Here is a 23,651-nt window from a genome sequence, read left to right on the forward strand (position 1 = left end):
CGTAAATTGTAATCATACAAAGTAAAACTATTTCCCAAAACTGCGTAAATGTTCCGCTCACAGCTCTGAATGCATTTCTTTATGCTGATATCGACAGATGCGGCTCCAGCTGACTAGAAACAACTTTAATAGCGCATTTTTACCTCGCAGAGACATCCAAACACATTTCTCAGTCTGAAAACACAAGATCAGATTATTCTGTTCGCCAACATCTTCTTAACAAATACAAATCAACAGTTTCGTCCATTAAAACAGTAGCAGAGTGAGACCTCCAACTCATTATTTATGGGTAGGTTTCTTCTTCTATTGAACTGTAAGGAAGTGTGTTTGCACAGCATTTCCACCTATTGGTTGGAGTTACAAAACACTCCCTGCAGTATTTATCATTTTAAAGGCAATTTTAAGCATAAAGTTAAGTATAAAATCATAGGCCAAAAAAGTATTGATGTATGTCTTTTGTCTGAGAAAACATAAAGCATAAAAAAGGCTCGCCAGTCATAACACAGTATGGAAGCTATTTTTTAATGTTTTTTAATTAAACCCAAATGCAAAAAACAAAAAAACTATCAGCAGTTTCATGTATGCACCTTTACTACTACATCACACCACACGGGGGCAGGACTTACACAGGTTAAAACTTGTCTTACTGCACTGAAACACAAGCACCAGAGGCACTGTACATCCTGAGGGATTGTTAACATTAGGAAACATCTAATGCACAGTCCAGAATGGAGATGTTTCATTCAATAATCACACACTTTTTATGTTATTTCAGTTTAACTAAACGATTCACACTTTTTTGCCCAACAAAAAATGGTCCAGACAAGTGGGCTGCTTTAAGAAACCAAAAGCAAATGAGTGAAATCTGGTGGTTTGTTGGGCTTTATTGATCTTCTGTAGTACCAGTATGTTCTCAGTATGCTCTTTGACATTAAAAAGGAAAATTGTTGCTGTTTCAAAATGACTCAAATATACCTTTCTCTGAAAAAGTGGAGAAAATCTCATTTAGCTCTCATGAAGTTTCATTTTACAGTCACTGTAAAGAGTTTTCAGTGAATGCACAACAACTACATATTAGAACAAGTTTGCAATGTAAATTGTTCCATTTTTCCTTGTGAGTAATTTATTACTCTTAATTTATTTCACACACACACACACACACACACACACACACACACACACACACACACACACACACACACAGACTGTTTTCAAGTTTTAATGTTATGGTTCTTTTTCCCCCACTTTGTTTTCTCTCTCTCTTTGTCTGATGTTTAATGTTTTATGTTCGCTTTTAGTGTTGGACCTACATGGACTCTCTATGATTTTTCGTGCTGGCTGGATCCTTTGAACGTAAAAACAAATGAAGGAACCACTTTGGATCAAATCCAGCTGAAGTCTCAGTTTTAACTGTTGCAGTCCATAACCGTTACTTTCTGTGTAACATTCATTTGGATATTAAATAAATTGTATGAATATCTTTCAATATGTAGATATCTAGGAATATCTCATTTTTAGAGAGAACCAATATGACAGAAATATATTTTTGTAAAATTTCAATTTAAAATCTCATATATTGTATGTGCGTTTGGTAAGTAATCTACATTTAGACTAACCAAACTAACCTTAAATAAGTGCAAATAAAATTAGAATTTTTGTTTTTTTTAAAGTAGCTGGTAGACACTATTTTATTATTCTTCATTCTGTCTTTTTGACTTTATCGTTTTAATGGACTAAAATGATGTTTTATTATATATTGCTAACAATTTTGCTTGTACTGTTAGCAATAATGTAAATTCTAGTTTTTGTTTCCAATTCAGTAGCTAGCTGCTATAGTATAACTACTATTGAAATCCAATTTATTTAGCTAATTTTTTTTTTAACTGTGTCCAAACTGTTATGTGTTTTAACTATAATGTTAGCTAACAATAGAACTGCTAGCTACATGGAAGTATCCCATAGCTTTTCATAATTTTAGCTAGCTATCGTATTACAGTGATCACCCCAATATATCTAGGATAGATTTTTAGCTGTTTAATCATTCTTTGCTCACTGTACCCTAATTGTTAAAAAATCGAACAGTTGAACAATTAGACTGTTGTATTGTTATTCCATAATTTTAGCTAATATACATTTTTGCAGAATTATTTACAAACTGATTATTTTAGCTACACATCGGTGTCCATTATTGTTTCATTATGTATATTTAACAATTTTATTGTTTATAGTTACTTGGCTATACTTAAAGCTAATTCTTCAGTTCTTAATTCACTTTCTGACCCTTTTCCTTTTTAAATGTATTTAACAATTTATGCTTTCTTTTTTGGCTCTATCTTACCCATAGCCTTTTGTTAAGCATCAACCTTTTTACATAAATTTCTTCAATCTGAGACCTGCAGCTTGCAGTCTACAAGAGCATGTGGGCAATGAAAGATCAAGAATCAACCCAGATGGGATGTACGTTGGAAAAGTTTATTCTCAAATGAAGAGAGTGAAAATAAATACAACTTTTCAGGGAAGGAGGGAGCTCTGGCGCTCTGACCACAACCATTCTCCAGCACCTTTGGCATTGCTGGGCCAGTGATGGCGTGACTGAATGAGGTGGCGGTGGGAATGGAGGGATCTACCCTCACTTGATGAGTGGTCACCCCTTTTCCCCCGTTCCTCACCCCATGTGGTGAGTGGAGACGCGCCCCAGTGGGGGGAAGTAGAGGCCGAGTGATGGAGGTCTACAATGGAGAGGTGATGGCGATGTCCCAAGAGAGGAGGGTGAGAGACGAAATGGAAAAGAAAACAAAATAAACAAAACAAAAAAATGGGCGTGCTTCAACATCCCTTGTACATAGTCCTTGTCTTTCCGTGGTTGGTCTTTGAAACAGTGTAGATGTCACGAACACTGTGGGGCTGTCTGTAGGCGAGCTACAGTTTCTTCAGCACTCTCGCTGCTGGCCTCTTACACAGACATGATGTGCTTGACGAAAGCTGCAGGAAGAAGTTCAAATATTTAGCTTCCTGGAAATTCAAAAAAAAAAAAAAAAAGGAAGTGGAATGGTTTGAAGTCCGGTCTTACCCTCATAGTGCACACTGCCGTTCTCGTCCTCCTGGCCGGCCATAAGGGCATCAATCTCTTGCTCGTTCATCTTCTCTCCTGTGGATGCACAACGATCCATGTCAGGGATATGTTTTCCATTTCACTCACTATTGCATGCTAAGCAAACTATATGTGTGTGCTTCTAAATTTAGGAGGCTCACCCAGAGTGGACAGCACAATACGCAGCTCAGCACCCATGACTGTGCCATTGCCCTCCTTGTCGAAGACGCGCAGACCCTCAACGTAGTCATCATAGGTTCCCTTGGGTTGAGCGTCGATCTCCTTCAGCATAGGCAAGAAAGCGTCGAAGTTGAGCCTCTTGTTGGCCAAGTCTGTTGATAGCACACCAAATTATTACACATACCATGACACAGACTGCTCTTTTGTGTTAGAAAAAACAGTTTATGTCTCACCGTCAGCAGTTGGGTTGCCCAGAATCTTATTAACGGCCCCGTTGGTGGGATTCTGGCCCAGAGCACGCATGATGTCAGCCACCTGGTTGTAGGCCACCTGGCTGTCACCAACTCTGTCAAAGAGACCAAAAGCCTCCTTGAAGTCTGGCCAGGAGGAGAGAAACAAAGTTGAGTACAAGTGCTTCAGGACTTATAGTTAAGGCTTCAACAATAAGAGTTTTTTTTTTTGTTCCATCCAAATGTTATAATTGATATTATTGTTGTGGCATGACATCCATGTTTTCTTTGCTGTGTTAGATCCATCCCCTTTGGGTTTCCTACTCTATCTATTACAGTGTTACTACTAGTCATCTATGTCAGTTGCACAGTGCCACAATGTAGAGGAAGATTAAAGACAGTAAAAGCCACATAATTCTGTCATTGTTCTCAGCTAATTGAGAGGGACAGCTGTGAAGAGGAAGGCACCAACTGGGGGCCCAGACAATGGTTGGCTATGTCTGTGAATCCCACCAGGAACTCAAAGTGACCTTTTTGACAGATTAATGTGTTCGTGTGGCTTCTGAACAGCAGTTGTACCCTTCCACCACACTCGACCCACCCCGTCCTTCTACATTCCTGCCTCCACTTGCATTTACAGCAACATTGCGAGCAAACTGATACACCCTGACAGAGAAACGCAGGCCATTTAGAGACATAGCCCCCCGTGCAGTCAAACCCAAGAATGCTGACTGGGCCGTAACTAACACCGTGACTTGGAAAGGAACTTAATGTTAGACATATAGTATAGCTGTACCAGAATGTGCAGAAGCAGCACTAAACAAATAAGCCTGATTGAAAACGCGTTAAAGGTTTGCCTGCAAGTCTATGATACACAACTGGAAGAGTTTTAACTACACAAAAGTATCCATGTCCAAATGGGGACTCCTAATATATCCCATAGGGCATGTTTATAGAGGACATGTCTTTCGGCAGTTAAACAAAAAAGGTATGGGGTGATTCAGATTCTTGTGTAAGCTGATGCCACCAGCACTGCATCTTAATCCCTGACCTAAGGATTAATGCCCCTCCTCAATAAGGACCATGGCGACTCGCAAGACAAGGCTGAGAATAGACATGTCTGAAATCTTTCCCGACAGCTGGAGAAGTTGGTAGAATGGCATGGCGCTCTTCATCCTCTGCTTCCACTTTTCTAGCACTTCAATCAGTTTAAAAGTTCATCTAAGTAAGCTTGGAGCTACTCTGAGAGTTTGTTTCGTGTGACAATTGCAAAAGCTAGACGTAAATACCTACCAGCACATTGACTGAGAGGTTGGTGCCTTCACATATGAGGCAAAATTTCTCTTTTTCTTTTTCTTCACTTACCCTCAATCTGGTCCGGTGTGAACTCAGTCTGTCACATTTAAAAAGGCACATTAACAAATACACAAACACACAGAAAACAGAGAAATAAAGAAAAACAAAATGAGTATATCCAGCTTACGTAACTGTCCAAAAGGATTCTGAACACATGATGGATGCTGAAACTATAAAACGGCCTCTTTGTATTAGAATATTAGCCTTTTTAGACATTAAACATAGACATGTGAATGCATTCCAAGACTCTAGTCCTGGGTGCAAGTCTTCATTTTGCCTCACTAGCAAAAGTCTCAATTTTGGGGTCATTATCGAGCTCATATCCAAACCAATTAAAAGGAAAAAAAGGTAACTCCATCAGCAATGCCCCACCCAAAAGGTCCAAAACAGAAGTTCGTACACACCATTTTGGAGAGCAGGAGCTGGAGGAGATGAGAAGCTGAAGTCCCAAGACAGTGTGGTCCTTAGCCATGGTCAAAGCACCCCTCTTATTTATTCCGGGCATGTGATGTCACATATGCTAATGGGCAGATCAGATGACACATTGGAACATCTTTAACTTTCTTAGGGCAAACGGAAAGGAGAGCTGTACGCCCTCGGAGCAGTGGGAGTAGGCCTTTAGAAGGGGACAGGGCTATTTTTAGAAGGCTGAAAGAACGGTTGCAAGATTTCAAAGAGTCTGTGAATGCATTACAATTTCAACCGAAATGCTTTCGGCAACATTGACACTTAGACTTCTCTCCTCTGGAAAGAGATGTACAGCTGGTGAGTGAAAATGCAGAAAACTCAGCTTCCTTGAGGCTCACTTGAGGAGGGCTCCAGGTGCGAGGAGCTCATTTACAGGGTGGTATTTTTAAACAGCCCCACTGCTCCTCCTCTTATGGTTAAATAACAGAAGGGGGGAAATCGATTGAAAAGTTCACTCCATTCAGGTATGTGTTAAAAACATTGACACTGAGCGGCAGATAACATGAAAACAACAGGTTTTTTAACAATTCTAAAGAATTGAAAAGATCTGCTCTCACAGCGCTACCCTCAGAATAGGACAAGTAACAAATAAATTCATAATGTGCAGATTTGCTGGCTTCAACTAACTAAAAATTGATCAGTTTGTCCATTAATAAATAGGCAAATACACTGGAGCAAAGTTAAGCTTACATAATGTAGGTTATGTTATTAAGAACTACATTCATAGCACAATAAATGACGTTTTTAAAAGTCAATTTCATTGGCATTTCCATCTTCAGCAGAGCTCTCCATGGTGCTGACAGTGGAACAGAAAGAACCAATAAGATTAATCTTAATAAATGAATTTCTCGATACATTTTTTGATGTAACAAACTTAATTTAAAAAACTGGAAAAAATTCTTTGCACTTTGCATTTTATTGACTTTATAGTATATCATTACCTGCGATTCTCCAAGTGCAGTTTCATTTTTCAAGTTATTTATAGCCCACCTATTACAAATCACAATTTCAAAAGCAACAAGGTTATCCTTACTTTATGTAAGTAATAGTAACTAATCCTCATATACAATTATTACCCAACAGTTTAGATTCATAGATGCATAGAGGTTCTTTTTAATCGTTTATCTGTAGAAAGCCTTTTAACTTTTTCTTTTATTGTCTGGTGTTTTCACTCTCTGTGGTTTATAAGAACAAACTCAGTAGGCTTGTAAAAATGGGCAGTAAGAGGTCAGCAACAGCATAGTATGTGCCAACTTTGGGAGTCATGAGTGATGGGACGGGGCGAGACATTCACAGAGACGTAACACACAGTCATCATAGTCAAGACAGCAGTACACCAGTTTTGTGAGGACCTCGCGCCCCAAGGTCGTTTATACCTTGTACAACTCTGCTGAACAAATCCAGGTGATATTTGTTATGATGTGGGATGACATAGATGTCTTTAATGTCTGTAACTGTGATATTGTTGTTGTGGTTATTTGTCTGACAGTCGCACAAATTTCTGAAAGGATAAATAATAAATCTAATTGAATCAATCCATCCATCCTCCCAACTCTAAGTTGTGCTGACATCCGTCCGTCCGTCCATCCATCCATCCATCCATCCATCCATCCATCCATCCATCCATCCATCCATCCATCCATCCATCCATCCATCCAATCAGTTCAGGGTCGCAGAAATTTTTAAAAATGTAAGTTTTTTTGGGTAGAATTTGACTCTTGGTTCGAATTAGATAATTAGTTTGGTATCACAGGGCAGAACCACAAATGAAGGTAGGAGATAGTGACCAGACCCTGAAAGTAAACAGTTGGCAAGTAGGTAGTACAGCATCATAGGAGCTACATGAAACAGGCACAAAGAAGGCAACAAAAAAAAACCTACTGAGAAAAGGAGGCAGAAATAAAGACAAGACAGGGAAAATAGAGATAATAAGAGTCTTTGATTGGTTAGAGGCTGTCAGATTCATACGAATCTTTCATTTTTTAAAATAATTTGTTCATTGCTGTCTGTTTGGAGGGACGCCAGTATTGGCAGATTCCTGATATTCTTTGATTTCAGCTGCTCTGCTTTTCTCTTTAAAAAGGTGATTATTGGATTCAAGTCTGACAACATACTAGGACAGGTTGTAGTGTGATTCTGGCAGTTTCCTCATTGTTCTGTTAGGCCTCTGCAGACTGGGAGCCATCCCATCAACCAGTATTTTGGTATATACACAATCTACCAGTCTTCCCAAAACATTTCACATGGATATCGTCTGTGGACCGCGTCCGCCCAACTTTCATAAGTCTTCTTTTGGAATTCTTTAGCAAAATTCAATCTTGGAGTGTTCCTTTAAAGAGCCAGCAGTGTTTTTTCACTTAGGGTGCTGTCCATAGAGGATGGCATTATGCTATGTGTTGTGAGCCATTTCCATCTATAAACCCTGTGCCAAATCTGAAGCGCTAGCTTTCTCAGAGCTAGACTGTGCAAGTAATGCACTGCCCATGGTGTCATTTTAGGAGGTCTGGTTAGCACGATTATTGCTGCAGCTGTGCTTCGACTGACTTTCTGTCGGTCGCCAGTCTTCTTGTATCCTTTTTCCATCCTTAATTTAGATTGTTCAGTTCCTCTGGCAGTTCTTTTTCTATTTGGAACTACCCATAGGTCCAAACAACAAGGAGGCTCTGGTGTTCACAGGTCATTTTAGTCATGTTCATTGGTTCAAATCATGTCAGTGATCACTGGTGTGTTTATTGCTGGTTTGGCATTCTGCTTCAGGGCCTGTATCGTCAGTACAGTCTTTCTGGTATAGTATTGTTTTTATGAAAGTCTACTTGTCAACTTGACAGTACCATTGATACAAACTATTATTTCAAATATAAAATTTGCTGAAAATTTAAAAAGCTGAGAATTTCATAGAAGAAATCTGTTTGGCTTTTTTTTTTTTCATGCTTTAGGTTAAATATATGCTCATCTCTGCTGTCACATACATGTGACTCCATGTGGGTAACAGCCTAGAAGCAGTGATCCCTGTGTGTTAACACTGAGTGTTGTAGAAGGCTCAGGGCAGATTGGTTGAGAGGGAGACTATATATGTCTGCGTGTTTCATTAATATAAACTTACTAATGAAGAATATCATGCCAATTATGTATAAATACCAGCTACAGTACTGTGCAAAAGTAATATATAATACTTTGCTTCCAAGGAGCGAGACTTTCTTGCGGTCAGTTGGTGTTGAGCAATAGGTCTCCAGTGCATATGGTGTGCAGGATATCCTTAAAAGATTTGAGGAAACTGGAGTCGAGGACCAAAGTAGAAGTGTCAGACCTGAAAAATCAACTACAGATGGACAAGATTTAAAAGTCCTGTCCTTAAACATCCAAAGAAGAGCTTTGAATGTCCTTCAAGAAGCCTGGAGAACTATTCCAGAAGACGACTTAAAGAAATAATAAGAAAGCTGCCTAAGAGAGTTCAGACTGTGCTGAAGAATAAAGGTGGTCACACCAAATGTTGACTTTCAAGCTCGATAGACTTGTACAAACTCTGTTTTTGCCTTAAACACCAAGAAATGAGGGATGGAACAAGACTTTTGCACATTACAACATGCTTGTGATCTTCCTTAAGTACAACCAGCTGTAAGAATACAGCAGATTTCCATAAACATTTTTTGGCCTTTTGGTCAAGTATATATATCTATATATATATATATATACACGATTGTTAAAATAGAAGAAATTTTTTCTCTAAAGTAGGTCCAAAAGGAAGGAAAGACAAATCTATAAGAAAAGGTCAGTGCATTTATATTGTGACAGCAGACACAATTAGATAATTCACTTATAGTGCTGCTAGGCTGCCTAAGTTGTCATCGTCTATGTAACACAAAGCAATCAGCTGCTGAGCATCAGAACGGACACGTTGGAGGACACTTGTAGGAGCGCGTGAACCACAGTGAAGCACATGCCTTTGGAGACCACTCCCCTCCTGGACAGATGAGCTCTATTTTTACTCTCATTCCCACTGGTAGTGTTGAGTTTCTCCTACGCTGCGTTTGCTCTGCGGAGACTGGGGTCTCAAGACTCTCTGGTACAGTAGCCACCTCCCCCTTCACCACCTCCTCCTACCAAGCTGGCCTTGGGTCATAAAGAAGCTCTGGCAGGGAGCTTAAAAAAGAGAGATGGCATTGTGTTGCTGCTTGGTTTTCAGCCTGGCACATGAGCCTTATATGGAAAAGACTGGATTAGATGAGCTAATGGTCCCACAGAGGAAGAAAAAGAGAAAATTCAACTCACTGCAATACAATATTTATCACTTAAAGCCAGTTTAAACCCAAATTTTGTTTGCATACACCAAATGATAATGAAAAAAAAAATACATCTGATGAGATATAAATACACTGCTAATGAAGTCACCACTGAGTGAACTTTGTGGCTCTCTGCTGCCCCTCTGTGCTTTTTCTTCACCGCTGCACAACATCGACAAACCAGGCAGCTGTGTTATGTCTGGTGGAATGCAACAGAGCATTGCACCAGACATTTCTACACCCAAAACAAGTAAGACAATAGAAAACAAAAGCATTTAAACTTACAGACAGCAGACAGATATATACAGCTAAGTGCTAAAAAAAAAAAATTACAGTCAGCTTTCCCACATTTTTATTTTAAAATTAGTTCCCTTCCTTTTAGTTCACAGAGCAGGAGTTGCTGGGGCATGCTAGGGAAGCTCACAACCTTGACACGTTTCCAAAACATTACAGGAAATTTCTTGTTAATAAGACATGACGTTTCCACGTGGGAAAAGCAGGAAAAACATGGCACAATGTCCGAATGTTGAATTAAAAGCCAGCCGTCATGACTGCAGTGCCCATGTGTGACAAAGAGCAGAGCGGTGTGGGTCTTCTTATTCAATGATTTCCAGCGTGGGTCTGGGAGCATTACCCGCGGACACTTTCTACACCTCAAAGGCCGGGAAGCGGGCGCTCATTGGATGCAGAAGGTCAGCCAGGAAGTAGATGGTGCCCGCCATGCCTGATAAGAAGAAGGGACACTGTTCAGTTAGTTTAGTTTCCGTAGATAGACGACCAATAATCTGGCCTCCCCAGTCAGCTAGCTGTGGTCTCATGCATATATCACTTATTCCTATCAGATGAATTATATACTTTACTTATGAGTGATTATGTTTTTTTTTTTTTTAAATACAGTTATATTTGAATGATTACCAAAGCAGGACTTTGAATCGTCTCTAAGACAGACTACCCAGACAGCTGGAGCTGACTGCTGTTGCTAGAGACTGAACTGAACCTCTCCACCACGTTTCTGTTGTTGGGGCAGAAATCCAAAGACTTTGAAGATTCTGGTATTTTATTTATATGTTTCTCTAGTAAAAACACATTCGTCTGTGTGTTGTACAGAAATATAGCTATAGCATTATCTCATAATTTAATATTACAGCGGATACATCCACTATCACTAAAAACTGACTTTGGTAAGGCAGCTTATCAGTTTTCTACATTCACTTAGTAACAGGAGAATCAGTTTGGTTGATGTAATTATTAGAAAGCTGATATTTGTACCCTTTTTGTTAAACCTGCAACCCTGGCAGCTTTAACACTGCACTGCAGAAAGTATTCACTCGCCCATTCAAAATCAGGTGTTCCAATAATTTCCATGGCAACAGGTGTATAAAATCAAACACCTAGGCCTGCAGACTGCTTCTAGCAGCTCAGTGACTTCCAGAGTGTTACTGTGATAAGATGGCATGTGTGCAACAAGTCCAGTCGTGAAAGTTCCTCACTACTAAATATTCCACAGTCAGCTGTTAGCGGGATTATAGCAAAATGGAAGCAATTGGGAATGATGGCAACTCAGCCATGAAGTGGTAGATGGTAGAGTGCGTTGAAGCGGATGGTGCGCAGAGGTCACCAACTTTTTGCACAGTCAATCGCTACAGACCTCCAAACTTCATGTGGCCTCTGATTAGTTCAAGAACAGTATGGAGAGAGCTTTATGGAATTGGTTTCAACACTGAGACGTGTTGTCTGGAGTGACGAATCACACTTTAACCCGACAGAACAGCTTTGGGATGAATTAGAGCGGAGACTGTGAGCCAGGCCTTCTTGTCCAACATCAGTGCCTGACCTCACAAATGTGCTTCTCGAAGAACGGTCAGAAATTCCCATAAACACTCCTAAACCTGCGGAAAGACTTCCAGGAAGAGTTGAAACTGTTATAGCTGCGAAAGCATGATCTGACATCATATTAAACCCGATGGGTTAAGAATGGGATGTCGCTCACGTTCATGTGTGTGTGAAGGCAGACGAGTGAATACTTCTGGCAGTATATTGTGCATTTATGTGTGAGGGACAGATGAACATGTGTGAAGCAGCTGGCTGTGATTACAAGTTCTGCCAACTTCGTATTTCTTACCACAGAAGCCAATTTAGCTCCTTTCAAATAATCTTATTCAATTTCCACTGCACTACTCCTGTAATCTCACAGCATGACTCATTTATATGCACTTGTAATTCTTACTACAATGTAAGCCATGCCTGCAACCTGGCAACAGCAAGTCTTAAATATCTAACGGTGTACCAAAGCCAGAAAAATGGCATCACTAAAAGTGTAGTGCTTAGTTTACCTTGTAATCTGTGACACATGTAACAAAAACTTAAAAAATGCCCTTTGCGCATAACATGATATTTTTGGGAGGTTGGATCTGCCATTATGCATTACCTTCAAAGAGAGAGAAGGGAGTGTCTGGTGTCCGACATCCATGTTTGCCGTAGTTCATACACCAGTCTGCAAACTGCAGCGAAAGAGAAAGTAATGTTACAACAATAATGACACTGGACCACTGATCCGTCTCCGGAGAACAGTGAGCAAATGTCAACAAGTCCTAAAAATCGGGCCCTTCTCCGTGAAATCCGAGCATCTGTCGATGTATCGGATTACGACCACAATGTTGTGCTTGGAGGATGTACTGGAGGCCAGGCAACACATCTGAAGAGTCTATTTCCATCTATGAATAGATTCATATTAATGAAAGCACACGTGGAACTCTCGCCATCTGGAGTGCATCCAAGACCAGCTCGCTAGCGGCTAGCGAGCCACGCTTTGACGCCAACTCGCACAGACAGCGACCGACCTGCTGTCAATAAACATAAAAGGCCCTGCCTCTCACATGCCCATCGTTTCTGGAATAATTTTCAATTTTAGGGCTGGCGAGTGACCAACTGCGTTCTGATTGGTTAAGCTTTGAACTGAAGTTCAATATGACTTTTGCGTCTCACATCAAAGTCGTTGAGCGTCGAGGGAGGACGCGACAGAGACTCAAAAATGGAATTATAAAACGACTTCTCGTGGCTTTCTACAAACACATTAAAATTTCAGGGATAAAAAACGTCCCGCTCTTATGAGGAAGCCCTAGTCATAACTCTACAGCGTCAGACAGTGGAGCATTAATCAAGCCTTTGGACACTAATTATGATGGATGCACTGCTGGTGCGACGCAATTAATATTTGCAGTTATTTGATCAGTCGAATGGCCACTGCAGCCCGGGAGTGATTACATTATTAAAGAGCTTTTATGTCTTCTCACCATGCAGGCTCTGTACAGGTGCTTCGGATCCTGCGTATGCCGGTACAACGCCAAGAAGGTGTAGGCGTTACCAGCCGCGCCATGGCACAGGCCGTAGCCCTTTTTCAGCAGGCCGTACCACCACACCACCTCCCCGCACTGCAGAGCGTCGCCCAGGTACTGAGGAACTCTGAAAGCCTGGAATGAGGGACATGTCATCATCTTAACTGTGATAAGCATAAAGCAGATCTTGATTTCTGTGAGATCTGAATTAAAAAAACCCTCCAAGTTAAACAGAGAACCTTAGCGGTACTGTATAAACGATACCCTCTGTCTCATGTAGCACGATAAGTTAAGAAATACTACAAATAAATTGTTCTGTGGATATGTTCTGTGAGGACTGTTTGTCCTTTAAATGTCATTCATTGGCAATATTATTCAATTTAGACAGAAAAGGGAGAATTTTATGAGATTAAAACATGACTCTACTTCACCACAAGATGGCACTATGACACTATGAGTCTTTCAATGACCCCTGTGTTTCTCAGACAGTGGTTTTTAACCTTTATTGTCCAAGTACCCCACAGAACCCCTTTAATTTGTCAGTTAGGCTTAGCTAACTGTTTATAACCATCCATAAGTAACAACTTACTATTTCAACCCTTTACCCGCAGCTTTTAGTGACTATTCCAGTTAACAGCTGCCCACAATGTTTAGTGACTGGTTTGAACTGCTTATCCACCAGTTCACCTAGCTAAAGTACTGTGCAAAAGTCTTGAGACACCCCTCATTTCTTTATATGTTGCTAGGAAATCTGGAAATAGGTGCTGACAAGGAGCAAAATATAATGAGCTGAAAGGTGGCTCAAGACTTCTGCACAGTTATGCATTTTAACTGTTTAACTATTTAATTTTATGGACAGTTAACAAAAATATTAATGCAGTTTAATCTTCAAATTCATACTTACAACTAATACATCCATACAACTGCACCTTTATGCATTACTTTTAGCCAACTGCTGACTTTTCTGCTTAACACTGTTCCGGTGAACAGACTAACTAAATGCAGTTTCATGTAGGACCTGGTACACAAACAGACTGAACAGACTCGGTGTTTCTTTCTGCAAATGAGTAATCAAATTTTCAAGCTCTCAGTCTTTACCTTGTAGGCCTGCAGGAGCATGTACACGACCCCCGGAGACCCGTGGCACCAGTGCACCAGCAGGTCTCGATCGTCCCCCATGCAGGGAGGGTAGTTTCCCGAGGGGAACTTAAGACGGCAGACGTGGTCGACGCTGGGTTTCACCAGCCTGTGCACGAGCTCCTCCGAGAAGACAAAGCCAGGCTGTGAAGGAGGGGTTAGATCAAGTTCAGCGGAGGAAAAAAAAGGTGACAGGTGGCAACTTTGGTAGAGCGCGAGGTACCCTGGAAACAGACAGATTAGCTTCTGCACAAGAGCACTTATTAGAAAGTTAACTTTGGAGCTAGCATAATTAGCTTTTTAGATGGCATAACAAATATTTGCAGGCTGGCTTCTTAAACGAGGAGAGGGATTTGTATGTTTTCTTTGATTCTTATAACTGAAAATTTAATAACTTCAGCTTTCAGAGTTCTTGGTGCAGCCATAGATCCCTTCGAATGAAAGTGCATTATACACAACCACAAAGTACACCGAATTACTGCAAAACCACAGAAAATTATTTCCCATATGGCCTGCACAAACACAAGACTACTCCACTTGCATCTAAAACCAGGATCCTGTTCTACCTGCATGAGGAAGTAGTAGATGCCAGCCAGGCCGTGGGCGGCCCCCACATACTGCTCCTGGTACCACTCGTACATCAGGGGGCTCTGGTTCTGGACCCGGAACTTCCTACTGAGGTGCTCACCCGATTCCAGCACAGCCTGGGTGATCTGAGGAAGGAAGCAAAAATATAAATTAGTGGAGATAAACGAGAGAAAATGGTTTAAACCTAGAGGTTTCTATGGCAACTGTCACTCTCACAAAGAAAATACAACAAAATAAAAAACTTTGGACTGAGCGCACTCTGTTTCTGACTCACCTGTTGGATGTATCCATCTGGAATCCTGTCTTTTCCAAGCTGCTGGTTGATGAAGACCAGTGAGTAGAGGTAGCCCACCCGCCCATACAGCAGCTCGTCTGGCAGCCCGCCCGAACCCTTCACCACCGTCTGGTGGTACTGCATCAGCCTGGTGGAGAGGCACAGGAAGTTTGTGACAGATTTTTTGCACCACTGAACCACATCTTAAAATAGACCTTCTATTTATGACGACCTATAAGCGCGTACAATTAATTATATCATAAATGCGATTCCAGCTCCGGCAGTTAAATGAACTAGATCCGGACCATTAAGCTGGAAATTAAACTGGTCCAATCGGCTCCATTCGAGTGCATTTGATTCATACTGCAGATACTTAATAAAGCTGTAATAGCCTCAATAATACTAAGTGCAGTTGTACTGAAGAAAACATGCTGGCACGCAACAAAATGATGTAGGCTATACAAACTGCATATTTTAATGGCTACGGGGTGGGGGGTGGGGTCTAAATTATTAACAGGGACAAAATGTTTCTTTTTGCTGCTCACAGGCTCAGACTGGTGTTCTATGTGTTTCACAACATCATGGAGGAGATCCCCACAGAGGCAGACATGCCTCTAACCTGTAACAGAAGACTCTCAAGGAGAAGTCTTTCACAGGAGGTGAGGTTTTGCAGGAAAACAATGCTGAAAATGTGAGTGCTAGAGAGCGTTTCAGTAACAGTGGAGTGACGTTACACAGCAACTCCATAAAATAAAAAGCCTTTTTCAGTATTTTCTTTAGTGCATTTGACATTTTTTTGGGCCAGGAAAACTATCGCCTGTCAAACAGGAGAAGAAATCTGGCATCAAAACACATTTTCCTAAAGAGAAACCTTCCAAGAAAGGAGAAAACTGCTGCAGACACAGTGGTGGTTACGTAGTACACTTTAATGTACACCTAAATTCATTACTTATACCGACTTATATGAGGCTGACCTGTTGATGCACTCGTCGCTCTCTTGCACTCTCTGAAGGCGATAGAAGACGACAGCAGCCACGGCCAGCGGCCCCGCATCCCCACACAGGAAGGTGACGTCATGGCGCCGGGTCAGGCACTTGAGGCTCTGGGTGACATGCTCGAGTGCTTTCTGAAGGAATGAGGGCTCCCTGAACACATCGTGGAGGTGCAGATAGAGCAGGGCGATGCCTTTTAAGACACAATGTTGAAAGTTTGGAAAGTGCCCCAGAAATGTTTCTCAATTTAAAGGTATACTGTATCTTGCAATTAGATGCCAGTAGATTTCAGTCAACTGAGTTCTGTTTTCTTAGCCCTCCCATTTCAATTGCATAATCCTAGCTACCATCGCTGCTTTAGGACAAACAACTCTGGCTGCCATTTATTTGTACTGAATGTATTTGTACTGTTTACCTCAGCTGTCAATGCTGTTCAAGACGAAGAAGAAGTGTCCACCTTTATTTACTCTGAAAGAGGCTGCAAAAGTCTAATATGAGTCGATGAGTCCTTTAAGCCCCCTTCTGTCTGATGACAGTGATACTGAGGTGATACTGAGTTGTTGAGGATATCCTGAACTTTTCCAAGCACTGCTGTTTTTGCTGCTGTTAGCCTCTGTTAGCTGCTGTTAGCAAGCCTTACCGAAACGTTCTTTGAAGCAGCTCTAACATTGTTGTACCTGGACATTTAAACAACTCTTATAAAACTACCGTTTATTGGAGGCAAAGTATGATTTTTAGGACACTCAAGCCTAACATTAGCTGGCTTAATGTTGGCTTAGCAAGAAGGTCCAGGGTTTGAATCCACCATCTGGCCGGGGACTTTCTGTGTGGAGTTTGGATGTTCTCCCTGTGTCTGCGTGGTCAAAAGACAAGACTGCCCACAGTCCAAAGACATGCAGTTAGTAGAGTTAAGTTAGTGGAGGTTAAAGGTTATGCTAAATTGGCCCTAGGTGTGAATGGTTGTCTGTCTTTGTGTTAGCCCTGCAACAGACACCCTATGGCAGCTGGGATGAACTCTTGCTTTCCTTTCACTCTTAATGAGACACGCAGAAGAAAATGAATGGATGCATGTTAGCTTCTAACCATCTGTTGTTGTTATTCTTGTTTAGCTGGCTCTTGTCAGCTATGCAGAGATGAGAGGGTTGCATGTCTAAGCTGCTGACTATAATTCACCTGTAAGAGCCCTGACTTTCATTTCATCCAAATCTGCTGTCCCTTTCCTTTGTGTTTTTACTTCTTTTACTTACATATCTTGAGTCTGCAGGTGCAGACAAATTAAAATTTGTCCCCTTGGCACTCAAACACCTAAGGCATACTACCCATGTGGCCAGTCTCCAGCCACATACATAAAACATAAGTGGACAGAATGTCTCGGCCCATCTTGGTCACTGTATTTAAGATTTGAGAGGGGGGGGGGGGGTCAACATGGCACTCGCTCTTATGTATTATTAATGGATTAATTCAGTTTAGAAGGTGGTATCAGTTTGTTGGAAGACATAATTACACACTAATTCATGTTCATTAGTAGTCCACATAAAAAAAGGTCTCGCTGAAGTAAAGCTGCATACCAGGTAAACGACAGAACAGTCTCACGGCATGTGCACAGTTGCGTGCATTTCCCTGCTACTTGACTTATTTATCCCAGCTGTGTAATGCTATCATCACCTGCCCAGCCTGTGTAAGCAGTGCAGTCTCTCGGATCAGCAGACCTAAGCCCATTCTCCATGACACCTAACAGCTCGCTGATCTTGCTGCTCAGCCGCTGGGCAAACTCTGGTGTGAGCTAAGGGTTTAAAAAAAATACAAAACAAAAACCGTAAATATCATGGTGGACATGAAAGACATGCTCACACACTTCTTTTTAATGCATTACCTTTCCCTGAAAGTCAAAAAACGCCTGTGTGGATGCGGGGCTCCCATCATAGTCGGGGTAGGGATTCTTCAAGGCTCTTGTGTCCATTTTCAGAGCCTTGTTACTGCTGCTGCGCTGTTTTTTTATTTTTTATTTTATCTGGGTCAGAAAATAATCTGCGGGGAAAAGAGGCAATATAAAAGCCGCAAGAAGCACAGACGAAGACCGTGTAATAGAAGCAAGACTAAAAATAGCAAACTATCGATCCTGTAACATAGAATATAAAACAACACGAGCATCGGGGCTGCTGGGCAGAGCTCCACACCCCCACACACCAACTCATGACAGCTAAGCTCAACTACGCTGCTTCTGATTACGCAGCTGAAGCTAGCTGCTAACATTAGCCGCTAGCTGCATGGTTATGTTGTTATAAAGTAATGAACGACTTTATAACTTAAAATTATGCAATATCTATGACAGGGTGAGAAAATAAGATAGAAATTTGCACCTTGGTACCTTTGCAAGCGCTGCACTGTTGGCGTTTACTCTTCTTTGTCTTCACTTTTAGCTGACGGTACATCCGCACTGCTTTGCTCACTACTGACACCTCCTGCGGCGGGAGTGGTACTGCAGCTCAGAAACTCAGGGACGTCAAACTCATTTTGTATCGTGGCGTGAGCCACCTACACAGCACAGTTTGATCTGAAGTGTGCCAGAAACTCCCCTTTCTGTCAGTGTACATGAGGTTAAGTACACATCTAATCCCGGAGATATCTTAATATACGAAAAAGAAGTGCAGTTTCAACTCAGTTTCTCAGTTTTTCAACTGATAAAGCTGATCTACTCTATCAGCATGACTCTTTGGGCTTAAATTGTAAGAAAGAAATGTGTAAAATTACAAAAAAGAAGGAGAAAGCCTCTGGTTGCTCATTGCCTAGACTGTCCTGTAAATATAAAAAAGATTTTTGTTGATTCATTGAAAATGTCCTACTTTTTAAACAGTCCCACCCCCCACCTGAAACCTCTGATACGCAGTGCAAAATCAGGAATGTCTATTTCATTGATTGTTTATCTATTAATTACTTCTGTGTAGTATGAATGGCTATGGGGGAGGTCTTTATCAGTAGGAAAAGCTGTAAAACCTTACTTTCAAATTTTATGCCCTGCTTCACTATTTCCAAAACCTTCCACTGTGACTGGATAAGAATCTTTGCTGGGACAACTCTGGCTCCTGGACCACTCTGGCACCACTGCCTAAAATGCTGTTTAACCCAACCACAGTGAGGGGCACAAGCCACAATATACCTAATGCTGGTCTCAAACTCAAGTAAATGGGGTAGGTTACTTGGGGACGGTAACATCTGTTTTGAAGAAGCAGGAGATTTCCATACCACGTCTGTCGGGGTGTGGGGTTAATAACGGCCACCTATGGTTTGAAGGGTGTCAGTGAAAACTCTGCTACTTTTGGCGAAAGACAAAGGAAGAGGAGATGGGGATGACATGTTAAAAGGCAGTGAGAGAGAAGGAAAGGCAGTAGTGTGGTGGTAAAAGTAGGGACTAAATGTAGGAACTATGACTGATAAATACAGAGGCTAGAGGGTAACCCACTCACCACGCTCATGGAATGATCCTCCAGGTCCTCCTGTCCATATGTCAAAGTGGGTAAGATACTGAACCATGAGTTGCCTCTAATGTATCCACGAGAGTGTGAGTGTATATGTTTAATAAAAAGTGCTTAAATGTAGATAAAAGCAGTGTATGAATGTCTGTGTGATTAGTTAAGTGACACTTGTAGTAAGAAAGCAGAAAATCCCAGTCCTTTTAACATTTACCATGTACAAAAACATCCTGGAGGAGCTGGACTACCAACACTAACAAGGACTCTAGCAATAAGCAGAACTAGAAAAAGATGAATCAGGAGGAATAAGGAGGGAGAAATGGTCTGTGCCTGTAACACCATTACCCTTCTGGGGGTTGTGCTGTTGCCTGTCCAGTGCACCTGCTGTCACATTCATTTGCACCAAAGCTGCTGAAATGGGTTCACAACACTGTGCACTTCCTAACTGGACACACTGAGATCCCTGGAGTTCTTGTGCAGTTTAAATGTACCATAATCCTAGGAGGATCTAACATGCCATGGTGCGTTTATTAAAGGAAAATGATACAGTGAGTTGTGCAGACCTACTTCCACTCCTCACTTTTAGTTTTAATTACCTCTGTTAAGCTGTGTCCCAGCGCCATTAGATACAGTTTAACTTCACCATGAATTAAGTGGTGATTTATGGCCCGATAAACATCAGTGTTTCCTCAGTCAGAAAACTGCACCAACAACCTTATTCAGGAGTTTAGAGTGACTGTCACACAGGTGTCTAATCCCAGGCATTTCAGCCCATCAGCAGATCTTTACGGTAATTGCTCAGTCACAGTCGCCTACGTCAGTGAACCCGCCTCAGCTAATCTTGTCACCTTTTTTGTAATTTTCTGATAAAAGTGCCACACCGGTGAGTCTAATGACTTCCAATATAAATAGAAAGGCCTAAATGCATGGGCACGAGGTGGAGCACAGGTCACACAAACTGCTACCATGGAAACATCATGTGCCACCAATCTGCTCTTGACCTTCTGCAGAGCCCAAACCACATGGTATTATTCCTGTGGATGGTGATGATAATTACTGTAGTCACAGGGAAGTGATATTGATTGGCATTCTGCTGAGCTTCCTAGCATATTCTGACTTATTGCAGAGATAGAAGTTGCCCCCAGATCTGCAGTCTTCTTTTTGTGAGAAGAGGACATTGTTCTGGCACAGCAATATTAGAGATTGCAATGGGATGCATCCTCTGAAGGGCTTTGATCGTTCTCGGGTTTAAGACTTTAAAATACATCAAAACTGAATCCTAATTAAACTATAAACCAGCTATGCTAGTCTTACTTCAATAGGTTCCCGCAAGAGTACAGGCGAATGTTCGTACCAACAGTCCTTTGTGACTAAATTTTAAGCCTATTTAATGTTTTTTGATTATGATGCAAATGCTTTCAAGATAACATCAAAGTTTCGCAAGCCTTGAATTGCAGAGTTTTTAGCACTCATCTTAACTTGATGTAACATTTTTTTTCCCGAGTCGCTTATGAGCAGGATTGTTTGTTGTCCTTCCCCGCCCCCCCATCTTGATGACTCGTGTGACCTTGTCTTTGAAAAGTGCAAATGAAGCTGACGATTAGATTAGCGCCCGATTTGCTTCAGTCATCACTGTCATTCTTTTGTGTTTCTGTTTACCGCTCTGCTTTTTATGTCTGTGTATGCTCCATTATTTCCTTTCAGTTAGAGAAACTTGGCTCTCCCAGTCATTTCCATATCAATTGACCGGGCTGCAGGTGAAGGCTACTCACACAGTACAAAGTACAGAGCCTTTGCCCATATACCTCGGGACTGTTTTACCTTGCCTTCGGGGACAAGGAATGGAAATGAGGTTCCGAAATGCGACAAGATTCAGAAGGAGACCTTGGGGCTTGATTAGAGCTTCGCGATGAAAGACACATTATTGAACCGAGTCTCCCTCCCACTGTGCTGCCAGGAGAAATGGCTTCATGGAGGAAAACATTAAATAGATGTGAGATTGATCATTTGTTTGTGTTTCTAGGCCAGAATAACATTCGAGCTGAGACCAAATCAGGCACTTAAACCTAATTTTACTGTATCATAATGCTAACATTATTGCTGTGAGCAAGATTTTTCAAGGATAAAGATGATAGAACTTTATATTAGTTCTCATTGGCGGAAAATGTCATTTAAAAAAAGAACAAAACCAGCAATACGTTGATTATTGTGTATTTGTATGTGTAGTCAAAGCTGTTATCTCCTTTCCAAAGACTTCAGTGTTCAGCAAGCAACTCGTCAACGCTGTCATTGCCAACATCAGCTTTGTAGGATGCTCACTGTGATTTTGATCCCTGTAAACAGATAGCTGTATATGAGTAATGCAGCATCTTTAGCTAAGGGACAGGATTTTAGTAGCAGAAGCTGTTTTTTTCTGCTTGTAGGCTGAGGCTTGTTTGAGCAGGATTTAGCTTCATGCCGGTAAACAGACTATACTTTTTATTAGCTTTAATCATAAACATCCTTAATCCTAAACATTTAGCAGAAGGAACAGGAAGTTTGGGCATTCTTCTTAGATTCCTATATTGGCTAGTTGGTGCATTAAGTACTTATTTACCAAATAAGTTTAGTGAATTAGCATGCTAACATTAGCTAAATTAGCATAAAGTAGAGAGGAGCTAAATGAGGAGCAAATAACAAACTGCTGTTTTATATAAAAATAGAGGAAACCTCTTTACAACAAATAACAGTTTCCATAAATAGAGAATACTGTAAATGTTGGTAAAACTTTAGCAGCAAATTAAAAGGTACAATTTAGGCTTTTTTTAGGTCAATGTAGTAGTTTACATGATCACCTAACAAGTGAAATGTCCCTGGTTTGATCATAGGAGGAGAGACAAATCCTTTGTGGGGCGTAAGAATCTGCCTAATCAAACATATGGAGCTACCTGGTGTGGTGACTCCATGTGAATAAGAGAGCCTCCGAAAATAGCTTTCAGTTTAGTCAGTTAACTCTTCTCAGCAGAGTCATGTTAAGTGGAGTCTCGCTGCTGCAGGGCCACAGTTTTACTGCAAAATGACACTGACACTCAGGAACCTTGCTTTAGTACAGGAATATAACCAGAATACAACAACTTGAGTCAAGTTCCCTATTGCAAGGAGACACGTCGCTCATGAGGGCTCATCCCAAACATGAATGTTAATGAGAAAGCCTGGCAGTCTGCACTCTAATTCATACCAAAGGTTTTCTCTTGGGTTGAGTTCGGGATTCTGTGCAGGCCTGTCAAGTTCTCCCACCCAAACCTTGCTTATCCATGTCTTTATGGACTGTGTTTTGTGCACAGGTTTGCATTCATGTTGGAACTGGACTTGTTGCACAGGTGGCATCCTTTCATGGACCACGCTGGAATTCACTGAGATCTTGAGAGCGACCCATTCTTTCATAAATGTTTGTAGAAGCAGTCTGCATGCCGAGGTGCTTTTAAACACCTGTGGCCATGGAAGTGATTGGAACACCTGAAATAAATGACTTGGATGAGTGACTGAATACTTTTGGTAGTGTAGTGCATTTAATGTTTATGCTTTACATATACTTGACAAGACAAGCAGTATACACTTATTGCTATTTGTCTAGGACTAGCAAAACACTTGTAAATGGTATGTTTTTTATCTAGTATATCTATTTTACTGAGACATACTAGAAGTAATACCTTAGCTCTTTGTTCACAGCTGCTGAATACAATCCAAGTGACCTCGACACAACGTGACAGCCCGACAAACTGAACTTTGGATAATTTCTGATTGATTTACCCGGCCACCCATCACCTCCCTCTCTCACTGCCTCTCTCGGTTTCCCGCCACTCCTTTATATTCACGTGGACGGCCGGCCTGCTGCTACAGTGAGTGAACGCTGCCAGAGGAGAGTCTCTGCAGACTCCAAACTGTGATGCACAAAGTCAACCACTTGACCCCCGGCTGTAGCCTGCAGCGTATTCCTCTACTCGCTCTCCAAAAGAGAGGAAAAAAACAAAGATCTTCAGAGACACAAAGGGGCACTTCCTGTTCTCTGTTGTCCAGCACTGCGGCTAGAGGCTGTGGGTGAATTTGATTCTACTATACGCAATCGCTGCTATGCCAGGGGGTGTATTGTGTTAATGTAGAGATGCACAAAGCTTGCTTTAGACATTTATTTTGCCTTTTAAGAGCAGGTTTGGTCACAGTATCAAACACAGCTGTGTGATTATAGGACACTAGCAAAACTGGATCTTCTT

At 41.3% G+C, this 23,651-nt stretch overlaps 2 protein-coding genes across 3 annotated transcripts; both read right to left on the reverse strand.

The window, feature by feature from the left end:
- Positions 1–2,953: 2,953 nt before the first annotated feature.
- On the reverse strand, positions 2,954–4,903 carry mylz3 (myosin, light polypeptide 3, skeletal muscle). Its single transcript, XM_063466147.1, is given in 5 exon segments — positions 2,954–2,982; positions 3,071–3,148; positions 3,253–3,423; positions 3,505–3,648; positions 4,867–4,903. Coding segments are annotated over 5 exon segments (459 nt in total).
- Positions 4,904–9,084: 4,181 nt separating this feature from the next.
- lancl1 (LanC antibiotic synthetase component C-like 1 (bacterial)) lies at positions 9,085–18,374 on the reverse strand. Of its 2 annotated transcripts, none has more exons than XM_063467353.1 (10): positions 18,300–18,374; positions 17,805–17,959; positions 17,597–17,714; positions 15,914–16,124; positions 14,940–15,087; positions 14,644–14,790; positions 14,039–14,221; positions 12,899–13,075; positions 12,034–12,106; positions 9,085–10,329 (listed from the first exon to the last, which is right to left on the reverse strand). In XM_063467353.1, the coding sequence occupies exons 2-10, from the start codon at positions 17,889–17,891 to the stop codon at positions 10,253–10,255; spliced, it is 1,221 nt and encodes a 406-aa protein (XP_063323423.1). In that variant the 5' UTR covers positions 17,892–17,959; positions 18,300–18,374; the 3' UTR covers positions 9,085–10,252. The 2 variants fall into 2 exon arrangements, with proteins under 2 accessions (XP_063323423.1, XP_063323424.1); XM_063467354.1 differs by having other exon boundaries at positions 18,292–18,366.
- Positions 18,375–23,651: the final 5,277 nt, after the last annotated feature.

Source organism: Pelmatolapia mariae, linkage group LG23, assembly GCF_036321145.2.
Source record: "Pelmatolapia mariae isolate MD_Pm_ZW linkage group LG23, Pm_UMD_F_2, whole genome shotgun sequence".
Lineage (NCBI taxonomy): Eukaryota > Metazoa > Chordata > Actinopteri > Cichliformes > Cichlidae > Pelmatolapia > Pelmatolapia mariae.